Below are 12,195 nucleotides of genomic sequence, written 5' to 3'. Positions count from 1 at the left end.
GGCCAAGAACTAATTGGCCCCTCCCCAGGACCTCAGTCTGGATACGCCACTGATCTAGCTATACCTGGTTTAACTTGATTAGTCATAAAAATAAACACGTTTATAACATATAATATTTATCAATATTTATTTTTGTTTTATAATTTTAGATGCTATTGTTCCCGATAGAAGAATCTGCCTTGTAGGCTCGCTAGCAAGAGATTACAGACTTCATACTATAGCAGAATTGTTCAATGTACCAGTAGTAACATCATCAAATGGACTGGAATATGTAGACGACACTACTTGTTCCACTTATTATATAATAGATAATTTTCAAGGAGAAATCTTTAGTGGTTTATGTAAAAGTCGACAAACAATTTTGGGGCCTCCAGCTTTAGAGCAATTGGCACTTGAAAAGAAGAAGGAGCTACCTGATAATACTAGACCTCTTTATAATGTGGCTATGAGAGGAGTTGTTGTTTGTTTTACTGGGTTTAGAAATAAAGATGAATTGGTAAGTTTATAGCATTTAATAATATGTTTAATTTTTAAGGTAATATGAAAATTTTTTGTGATATTTCTAGAGGTGGACAAAATTTGCTTATATAAAATATGCTTTCATTCATAAATTGAAAATCATATAACATAACAATTAATTTTCTGTTTATTTACTGCTTCAATCGTTTTTATAATTGATTATTGATTACAGATAATTGTATCTAAAAATAATGAGTATAAACAAAATAAAAATACATTAATCACTGATATTGATGCAAGGTGGTAACTGGTAACTATTAGGCCTTTATGGGATGATTTTAAAAAACATACTGTCCTAAAAGAATACTGATTATAGACCGTTATGCTGCTTAAATCTTATGCTTATTAAATTTATTTAGTTGCATAATGAAAATATAAGACAAACTACAATATAATCGTATAGCGGTAAACTTGTATGCAAACTAGTTTTTATTCATATTATGCAAAATAGGTCTGTATATATTACACAAATGTTAAAATCCTATTGGGTAAATGGAAATCTAGCCGCTTGCATTTAGATAATTTTGTCTACAAACATTCTAAAGAAATGGTAAATGAAAATTGGATTCGAAAAGAGGAAAAATTGGCTAATTAATATTTATGCTTTATCTAAATTTGGTACCTTGAACAAAAAATTCCCATGTCTCATAAAATTTGTCAAAAGATTCTTTGTATAATGGGGAAACATATAGTCTGAAGTACTATATAGAATAAAAACGCCACAAATAGAGTTGGCGATTAAAAGTGAAGGATTAGGTTTAATAAATATTGAGATCAAGGCATCTGCACTGTTTTTAAAAACAGTGCAGGAAAATATGGCATAAATCCTTGTTTAATAATATTTTTGAAACACAATATAGATTAGATTTAATGAGGTTAGATAGTTTATTAGTAATAATATACAAACAAGTACTTTTACAAGTCAAATAAAATATGTAATGAAACTTATAAATTATGGGTTAAATATAAAAAAAAAAGTTGCTACATAGTTTGTACATATATATATATAACAAAAGTTTAAAATTCAAATTGGTTTTTATTAGAATTAAAATACATTTTCAAAACACATTAAAACAACTAAGACAAATTAAAATTTGATTCAAAGTACTCCCCAAATGAAAAAAAAGCTTTTTCTAAAAGAAAACATCTGGCTGGTAACAAACCTTTACTCTGGCTGGTACACAGTTATAGAACTTTGCACATAGGTATCTGGAGCCGCTTCTGGATCTCTCAAGTCGGCAGAAATCAGGTACAAGATTGGTGTTGTTCCTTGTAGGATAATTGTGGATGTTTTCATGAGAATTATATAGGTTCAAATTTTGCTTGTTGTGCAACAGACACTGCATAATGTACACACATGGTAGAGTCATTATTTTTAAAGATTTAAAAGAATTTCGAAATTCTTCCCTATAGCCAAGACCAGACATGATGCATATACATTTTCTTCGTTGTCCAAAAGCTTTTTCCATATGGCAGGAATAACCCCATGGAAATTGCTGTGGTAAGCTGTTAAAAGGGTTTATCTAGAAGTTATCTGAAAAAGTTGCTGTGTTAATTTTCTTGACAGATTAATCAGATGTTCTTCCCAGGTTAAGCCCTCATCCAATAATACTGTACATGCTGTTCACATTGAGGTAACAAGGCTGGAGAACTTTAGTATGGTTGCGAAGAGAAAAATGTACACTTTGTGATTTTGAATTATTTAAAGACAGACAGTTTGGCAGAAACCATTGAGAAAGATTTTGTTCTGATGCATGGTAGTTAATATTGTGAATTTCTGAAGGATGATGACTTACATAAAAGATAGTATCATCAGCAAATAGTACAGTGTTGAATTCCTGACTTAGACAGAAAGAAAGATCATTTAGGGTAAAAGGAGGAGAGATGGACCACATTTAAAAAAATTAAACGTGCTTCTTTAATAAAAAAAATAACAAAATTGGAAAAAATATATATAACATAACATAATATTGGTATTTCTTTTGGTATAATTAGGAATTAAAAATAATAATTCTAGGCACTAAAAAATATACATAATGACAGGTATGCCATCTATCCTGCTCTGTGGAGATGAGATGGACCACTAGGGGTAGGATAGACGGACCATGCTATACTTTCTTTTTCTTTTTTTGGTGGCTACAGGTCTTTCCATACTTATTGCAAAGGTTAACGAAGCCAGAACAAGTTTCATGTAACCAACGTTTACAAATTATTCATTGCAGCCATTCGTCTTTTTTAGACGTTTGGTTATAGTCCTCCTTTCAACCGATACATTCATTTTCTAAATCACTAAAGTTTTCTTCACCACCGGAACTGTTATCAAGAGGAACGTCATCTTCACACTGAAGATTCACTCACTTTTCTCTTACTTTTTAATTTTCTTACGGATTTTACGTTCTTTTTGAGTTGTGCATCTTTCTTATTTTTTATAAATTCCTTAGCTGTTATCTCTCTAGATATTTTTTTACGAACTCTTTTCACTGCTGCAGATAAAACAGGTACAGGCGTTACTTCGTCAAGAGCCTTTCCGGGAGTTATATCTTCATCAGGTACTGATGACTTGTTAGGGTTGATGGGTAAGGCTTTTAGATTTTGAATTCCGGAGGGGCCTGGTTGAGGAGACTCAGCTCTAACTGATAAGTTATCCGTCTGGACCGTTTCTGTTTCAGGACTTTCAAGGGGTGTCTGTGTTAAAAAAGCATATTCCGGGATAATTAACGTGTTAAATGGATAAATCCCAGTGGATTTAAATGCAGAGGCCGCATTTTGAACAGTTGCTGAGTTTCCCCATGCTCGACCTAACAGCTTACCAAATTGAAGACGATTAAGGACACTGTTTGGGTTATTTTGAACCATAAAACGGCATTCAGCGTAGAAGTTGCTTTTAAGAGATTTAAAAAAGGCGCGATCAAGAGGCTGCAGGTAGTTAGTGGCATGCGATGGTAAACAAAACAAAATTATATCATTTTGCTCAGCAAATTCTAGTAGGTTCAGGGTGGTCGTATGGGACGTGTGGCCATCTACTATTAGTAAAGTTTTACCCGAAGGCTTTCTAAAAAAATCTCGCTATTAACGTAAGCAGATTTTTCCGACATTCTAATTTTAGAACCCCGTGGCATACCTTCATGCCAGTCTTCTTTTTTATTTTTTCCTTTGAAAATACAATATGGGGGGATAAAAGTGCCTTCTGCGGTACAACATGCTATGACACTAATTGTCTCACCCTTTTCCCCAGAGCTTATGCTTGGAACACATTTTGATCCTTTTTCGGCTAGTACCTGACCAGCCCTAGTGTTCAGCTGTAATCCTGTTTCGTCTGTATTGAATATATGCCCGGGTTTATCATAAAAATTGTGTTCAGTCATAATTCTCTGTAGATCCGAAAAACAATTATTAATGGTTTCTCTTGACATTACCAAAGCTCGCGCAATTGAGGTGTTCTCGGATTTTCCGATTGAAATTTCAGGTCTTTGCTTTAAAAACAGTTCTAACCATTTTTGGCCAGCTTTACCTAAAAAAGACGATAATAAATTAGCAATGTGTTTTTTTTTTTAATATACCTTCTTTTTTATTAAATTTATTTGGAATCCCCAATCGTTCAGCTAAATTAAACGCCATGATTCTTACTTCTGTTCTGGTGGGTGCAAAGCCTGCCTTTCGCAGTTTTTTTATGTGACTGACTATTTTTGTTTACGTTCGAGCCCAAAGAACAATCTGGCCCCAGACGATTACAGTTATCGATGTTATTTGCGTTTAATCTGCGCTTAAAAGTTGTTTTTGGGATCCCAAATGCTTTCGCGGCTTCGTTAATGCCCATACCGCCATTCTTCACAGCATCAACTGCATCACCTAATGCTCTAGCCGTCCAAGAACCTCTTTTAGGTGCGTTTTATTTTCGGATATATTTATTGGGCATAATCCTAAAACAAAATAGACTGGTCCAACTCTCCTCCACTTAAGTGGGCCATCTATCCTCAAATAGGAGAATAGATGGACTAGTGTCTAGCTTCTAAAATATGCCGATTAGAGCTACGATTGGTGCTCTCTAGTACACCTTATATATGGTATCTAAACAGTAATCTAACAAAAATCGGTTAAACTTACCTGATTTAAAAAAAAAAATAAGATTCTCAAAACTGATATAAAATTTTTGCACGTGGTGATTTCAACTTATGGTAAATAAAATTCGCGAAGGTGGGTTATAATGCGTTCCAGTCGCCGTCTCAAAGGCAACTGACGCTAAGAAACAGAACGGGATAGGTTATTCTTGCCCTGTTGCTAAACCTTGCCGGATATTTTGAGTGGACCCATCCTTTTACCCTATATAAATGAGAAACAGTATGGGACCCAACACTGACCCGTGTAGTACACCAAACTCTAATTATAATTTAAATAGATTCAATTATTCAAAGTTGTTGTTTACCACTTCTAGTCTTTCAATGTTCTAAGATTTGTACCCTAATCCAACAGTTCTTTTCTAATTTGGAAAATATTGCCAAGTTCGCAGTTTCACTACAATGGAACGCATTAGATAAATATAATCTAACACTGGTATAATTTCTTTTGGAACTAATCAATCACTTAAATAACAGCGGTGGTCGGGAAACTCGAAAAATTTCTCATCAGTTTAGTTTAAAGTTTACTATACTATCGTAACGACTTTGATGAGTGTCGGTGCTATAAAAAGTTTAATGGGTTAAATCGTTTCTAAACAAGTGATATGATTTTAATGAATTTTATTGGAGTGGAATATTGTTATGGAAATTTGCAGCTAAATGTTGTCATTACAACACAAGTGCACCACAATACAAGTGACACATACATATAATTTATTTAGATTTAAGCTAGTTTGAGGGCGTTATTTGTGATAAGTAATAGGACAAATATTGTTTTTACCAGTAATTTTTAATTTTATGTGGCAATTATCCATAATTTCTTAGACGAAGTATAAAGACTAAATATCAGTTCTCTGATAGTAAAATAAAGATCTTAAGCTAAAGTTTAAACATTTATCTAAAGAAAAACTAAATTATAACAAAATGACCATGCATATGCTTCTTATACGCAACAAAGTATCTGCCAACAAACTTTCCTCATATTTACAATCGTTTCCCCTAAGCAAAAATAGTTATTAATTAGCAAATTCAAAACATACCGCCAGCAAAAGGTTATCTCTTATCTTTCTTGTCGTACACACGCTCTATCTCCGTTTATGGCGGCTCGCAACATCACACAGGCAAATTGAACAATAAAACAAATCAGCAAACCGATAATAAGGCGTATTTTTAACAGCTCAGTATTTGATGTGCGAGATTGGCCAATCGGTAATTGATTTTTGCAATAACAAACAGTTCACTGATAGAGGATGGACTTGGTACGATCGTAACAGGGAAATTCAACAAGTATAATAGGAAAATTTTAATGTGATTGTTGGACACTATATTGGATAACCTAAAATCCTATGTAGAATAAATTTTATGAAGCAAATTTAATCAAAAAATTTCGTTAAAGTTACGAAAGTACATAACTTGAAGCCTAATATAAATGTATAGATCCTACAAAACAGGCTAAAACCTGTTCCGGTGTCATTGGTCCAAGTTAGAATACTGATTTCCTATTTTCAACCGCCACGTCTATGTTTTTTTATTTAATATAAAAAAAGCGTTTTATTAAAATTCTAATACAATTCAAAAGTAAATATGTAGTTCTGAGATGAATTTATTAGTTATATAAAACAACAAAATCAGTTACAGCAGCTTACGCTATTTATAGAACTCACTATTGCTACCATTGATACACTTTAAGTGTGTCCACTTTTTGCATAAAATACAGCAAATCCACTAATTCCGATTCGCTTGATGATTTGTGGCATATGGCGTTTTCCCTTATCAGATTTAGATGCAGATGACTGTCCTTTGAAGGTCGGCTAAGAAGGAAAAGATACGTTTAAACAGTTTTAGGAGGAGCTATTTTCTTATGTTTTTTTTTCAAGAGCATCCTTGTACGGGCTACTAGCTAATATTGTCATATAATTATGCGCGATTTTTGTTTTAAAACTGGCAGAGGCTATATTTCAGAAATAGATTTTTTTCTATAGATAGGGGGTTGCAGATAAACTTAAATAAAAGGCAAAGCTTTCTTTTTAAATATTTAATAGATATTTATAAAAAGAGGAATATGTGATTGTTTTTTACAGTAAACTATACAAAGTGTTTGAAACAAGGTGGTCAATACGTAGGTAAAGATTAATTTTAAAGGTCGCAAATCTACTCTCAAGACTACTCTTAAAAATATTCTAAAAAAACTGGAAAAAGTTTGTTTTTCACCTTATTTTAAAATGGATTTATACGCCAAAAAAAACCGAAAACCGTTCCGAAATTTCGGGTTTTTCAGACGAAACTTGGTCATAGTTTACCTGACCTTGTATCTCTTAAGGTTTCCAAGATCCCTATAATAATAATAATAATAATAATAATCGTCTTTTATTGAAAAAGAAAAAACAACTAATTGACAAATATTACAAATGAAAAAAAAAGGCGAAGTCTAGCCTAAGGATACTCAGACTTAATCCTATAGAATTAACCCGATATAGTAAATAAATTTCGGTAATCATACGTAATAATAATAAGAAAAATAATATAAAGATGAAATATTATTAAAAAATTATTTTGCCAACAAAAAAATACTTATACCCTTCTTTATACCCAACACGAGGAAGATATAAAACTCACAACCTGCACCAAAACAATACTGTACACAAACAAGTATCCTTGTATGCAATCGTATACAACCATCATGCTACCTCTGGAGCACACGAAACTAGTGAGTTTAAAAATAGGAGCTCAACTGTTCTCTAAATAAATACAACTTAAATCCACACTTAAACTTAGTTTAATTATGAAGTAGTAAATCATTGTTTGGCAAGGAGTTACATGTTTTAATCGCATTGTAAGTAAAATACTTCTTGTATGTTCTTGTATTATATCAAGGAATAATATATTTAAATTTATTTCTGATATTTATATCATGGACGCTCAAGTTCGTTTTAAATTTATTTTTTAGAGATTTAGATATGAATTTTTAATTAGTAATTAAACCATGCATAAAAACACCCAAATGTTAAGTTCTACGATTTGACATATTTAACCAGTTCAAATTATTAATTTTATGTGATACGTGATCTGATTTTCTTAAATTAAAAATTAGACGAATTCATGTATCATCTGCACCTTTTGAATACGATTTTGTTCCGCTTGACGAAGACAAGGGCCATAAATAAAATCAGCATAGTTAAAGTACAAGAGATTCACATAACATTGTCATTAACTTGGTACTTGAAACGTTTCTATTGGAATATAGTTGTTTAAGCGATATATATAACCTTTGTAGAAGTTGCTTAACATGATCGGAAAAATTAAGCTGACAACCAAGTCTAGTATAACACCCAGATTACGAGCAGAATTACAAAATGGTAATATTTGGTCATCTACGTTGATTTTAATATTATTTTTTAAATATTCGTTTTGATTTCTTTTGCTAAACAATACAAACAATACAAATAAACAATACAAACAAACATACGTTTTGATTTTGATGGTTTCAGTTGAAGCCCGTGTTTTTCAGAGAGATCTTTTAGGTTGTTTAGATCATGATTAATAGTTACAAGTTACAAGTAACAAGACAGCAAAAGCTCGTATCTTTCCGACATGAAGAGAGCTTATAAGTTAAGACGTGTAAATAATAAAGAAAAGGGGACCAAGGATAGAGCCCTGAGTTACTCCTGATAGTATGGCACTAAACTCCGAGTACACACCGTTAACAAATACTTTTTCTGACCTGTTAGAGAAGTATGATGCGATGAGTGACACTGTTAGAGAAGTATGATGCGATGAGTAACAGTGAGTCGACCTCAAAACCGTAATATCTCAGCTTTACCAACAAGAGTCGATGATTTATAGTGTCAAATCCCTATAATGAGGCTTGAATTTGGTTCACCCTGTAGATCCCCCTTCATTGAAGGAAGTAGCCAGAAAAAAATTACACACTCCTGCAGGAGAATGTCTAGTTTATTGAATGAAACCATGACTAAGAAATTTTTTTAAAAATTGTTTGTTAAATTTTGCTGGTCTATAACTTAGTAATTAGTAACAGTATTTAATGGTTTATATTGTTAGTACATAATATAAACCTTCGTTAATTTGAAAATTACCATGAAAGTTTTTTCTTTAATTAATAAATCTCTATAATATATATGTAGTAAATATATTTTTTTTTGAAAATCGAAGTAAACGACAAATAACAGAGGGCCAAAGAGAATTTTTAAATAAAAAAACAAGATTGGTTTTTGGTATTTATGTCTTATATGGCAACAAAAAAAATCTTTTTTTACCTTTATTTTGGATGAACTGTCCTTGGGATAGGTTGTTGATTTTAGTAGAAGCACTCTGGGACACTTCCTTTACTAAAGAGGTTATGTTGTGGCGCATTTGTAGGGTCGATGTTCACATTGGAAGGGCTAATAAAATCACTGTCTTCAAACACATTTTGATCTAAAGGCCATGCAGCATTTCCCAAATCCGCTTATAGTATTTCCTACTGATACAGCTTTTACCTATGCTTCTAGCAGTAATCTTGATATCTGAAATTGCGTAATATTTTAGGTAAGGTGCGCACGAAGCCATTTATTTTCCTCTTGGTTGTAATATTATCTAAGAGGCTTAAAGAGTAAGATGCCACAGGGTTGCAACTTGTGGATAATGTGTGCTGTGAGCACGATTATATCTGGCTAGTTACGGCTTCTAACTTTTGTATGATCCATTATTAAAAGTACTTTTTTTTATCCTTACATGGCTTCGCAAAATTAATGAAATACCTTAACCATTTTGCGAATAATTCACTCAGTATCCATCTCAATTCTGTGCAAACAAATTCTGTTTTTAGAGGTGAGCCTTCTTTGAGTTCGTCTTTGAATCTTTTGCTTGAATAGCATCGGTAGGATATACATACCAGCAGCATTAATGCAGCAAGCAGATATATATATGCCATGTTTATTTCACGTTCTCCGCCTGTAAAACATTCTGTTTCTGATCCTTCTGTCCAATTATTTTTTGTGGCTGGTCTCATCGACATAATAGTTTAACTAAGATCCCGATGTTGTCTTCTCGGATTATTTTCAAATATTCCACTAGAATATTTGGTCCGGTTGCTTTTGAGAGACAAAGAGTGTGTGTCTGGTTGATTTGATCTATTGTCATTAAATAGTTCAGCTATGCATCCACTACAGATTAGTCTTCCTGTCAACCAGCATATTACTAGTTTTTCTAGTATGCAGGCCAGCGACTTCTCTAGTTTTCCTGCACATATTGAACATGTCGTGTTTCCTTTTGAGCTCTTCCATTTCTCAACATCTGTCTGTCATCAATTTTTCCTAATCGTCCCGGATCTTGTTCCTAATTTTCCTCTGTTTATTACTATATGTATACCATCATATTATGTTTGAGCCATCTTCGTGTTCTATAAGTTTTAGTACTTTATCAGTGGTCATCATCGCTGTTTTGTCAGACCCAGACATTCGTAGTTGTATCGTTAATAATGTTACTGAGCTGGCTCCGAAACAGTTTATCATTGGTGTTGAATTCTCTTAAGTTATTGTTTAAAGTAGTTTCCAATATATCCCTGTTCAGTTCGTTTATAGAGGGGCTAAAATCAATGACTTATATAAATTGGTACATAGAGTCAATTCTATTCATTCATTTTGAAAGATTTATAACTTCAAAATTGTAGAATGTTCTTCTGGAGCTTTTAAGACCAAAATCAATCAAATCGGTTAATCAGAAGGGAAGATATTGCACTTTATACAAAAAATGGGACTAAAATAAATGACTTATGGAAACTTAAACACAGAGCCAGTTTTACTCTAACCAATTTGAACGATTTAAGTCTCAGAGTTGCAGAATGATAATAAAAATAAATATTTTCATTTAAAGTTGCACACTGGGTCCATTATAAAACTGATAAAACATTAATGCAAACGCTGATGATTTTTTTTTTATATTTGCACGAGATTGTTTTACCCAATAGCAAGTTTTTAAACCACAGGTCTGTCAAAATTAAAGAAAAAGTATAAAAACGACCCACCCTAGTGTACATATTATTTAATAATAAGATAGACTAATCTGATTTCTTTCTGTTTAGTAGTAAGATAATATTTTAATTAAAAATCCATTATTTTTTTAAAGATCTTTCATAAAAAACCGCTAGCAACTTCAAAATTCAATACATTAGCTGGTTAGTGCATCTTAAAATGTTTTAAGTATAGACTAATTAACTGAAATACCAGTTTATCAAGAATATCTTCGTCTTTTTTTATGGTGCTTCATTGATTGTACTGAACTCACTTTCTGAAAATATAAATATATGTTTTATATAATGCTTTTAATCCTGAAGAAGTTAGAAGCACTTTATTAGGTATAAAGATTTTTATAGAGTTCATATAGATTTAGATAGATTTTTTTTATCTTTGAATGAATTTTATTTTAACTGGACTGTCAGAGTAAAACAGGAAGTAGATTGATAGACACGGTTTTCTCCACAGATTGTTCTGAAAACTCTAAATTATACAAAATGTAGGTGAGGAACCACTCAAGGGTTTTCGTAATGATAGAGCCACTGATAATTATTAGGAATCCGAAGCAGTAGATTCGATTGCAAAGAGCCTTTTATCCAAATATTTTTGTTTTAAGTAAAACTGAATGAATGCATTAGTCAGATCTCGGCATTTTTTGACTTTTTTCGCTACAATTTCAAAACTACTAAATTAAGATAAACTATAGGATGGCATTGTTAAATAAAAAAATCTTTCCACTTTTCCCTAAATTTTATTAAGAAACAGTACTTGGTTTTATATAATTAACAATAAAGTTTTTTTTTCAATATTTATAGTCTAGCATATATTAAACCTAAACATCAACAGTATCTATAACATACAAAGGTCAGCTTTTATGTTAACCGATGTTTTCGGTAAACCCTTGTATAATTGAGACGCAATAACAAAATTTCGTGATAAGACTGACTGTACTCGACCAGACAGAGTGGAAACTTCTCAGTTGACATGTAGAACGTGTAGAATTTTATGTTCGTTGGTTTGTGGAATAATAATTTACTGAAATTTATTATGGTTTCAAAATAAGTTGTGGTGAGTCCAGTTTGTTGCAACATGTCATCGTTCTGTTGAAATACTTGAATATTATATTAAGAGTACTTACCTTTACAGACAAAATTAGTGCCTTTGATCCATCATATGGGCGGGTCAATCAGGAAAGATATGACTGCTAAAGTGACCCATCTCATAGCAAACAGCTGTGGAGGTGAGAAGTACCAATACGCCAGCACGTTTAAGGTTCCGGTACTGAATTTACAGTGGGTTCACGATAGTTGGAACCGGCATAGGAACGATGTGAACTTTACTGCATCTCAGGACTCCTTTATGGTAAGTTTTTTTTATTTTGTTTTGAAAGTGAAAAGAAATGTAAATGGTCAGAGTTTATTAGTTGAAGTGGCTTAGTAGTCTCGTAGGCATTAGTTTCTCAATTGAGATTAAAGATACTAAATTGGACTATGTTGGATTAATTAGAAATTTACAAAGGATGTTTATTTTATTGGATGAAAGGTTTTTTG

General features: G+C 32.2%; 1 protein-coding gene and 1 long non-coding RNA gene across 5 annotated transcripts in view; one reads left to right on the top strand and one right to left on the bottom strand.

The window, feature by feature from the left end:
• LOC126745183 (protein ECT2) overlaps window positions 1-12,195 on the top strand; it is a 93,107-nt gene that overhangs the window by 9,366 nt on the left and 71,546 nt on the right. For 3 of the 4 annotated variants that reach the window (XM_050452912.1, XM_050452911.1, XM_050452914.1), the window contains exons 2-3: window positions 150-496; window positions 11,792-12,007. In XM_050452912.1, the coding sequence (XP_050308869.1) occupies window positions 150-496; window positions 11,792-12,007 (563 nt within the window). Of the gene's footprint in view, window positions 1-149; window positions 497-11,565; window positions 11,714-11,791; window positions 12,008-12,195 lie in introns of those variants that run through there. The other variant, XM_050452913.1, reaches the window with a different exon arrangement.
• Window positions 1,391-4,968, bottom strand: LOC126745190 (uncharacterized). Its single transcript, XR_007663458.1, has 3 exons — window positions 4,624-4,968; window positions 4,147-4,439; window positions 1,391-4,030 (listed from the first exon to the last, which is right to left on the bottom strand). It is a non-coding gene; the product is annotated as an uncharacterized LOC126745190 (long non-coding RNA).

The sequence above is a fragment of the Anthonomus grandis genome, chromosome 15 (assembly GCF_022605725.1).
Source record: "Anthonomus grandis grandis chromosome 15, icAntGran1.3, whole genome shotgun sequence".
Lineage (NCBI taxonomy): Eukaryota > Metazoa > Arthropoda > Insecta > Coleoptera > Curculionidae > Anthonomus > Anthonomus grandis.
Note: the sequence above shows the minus strand (reverse complement) of the source record. Positions and strands in the feature narration are given on the sequence as shown.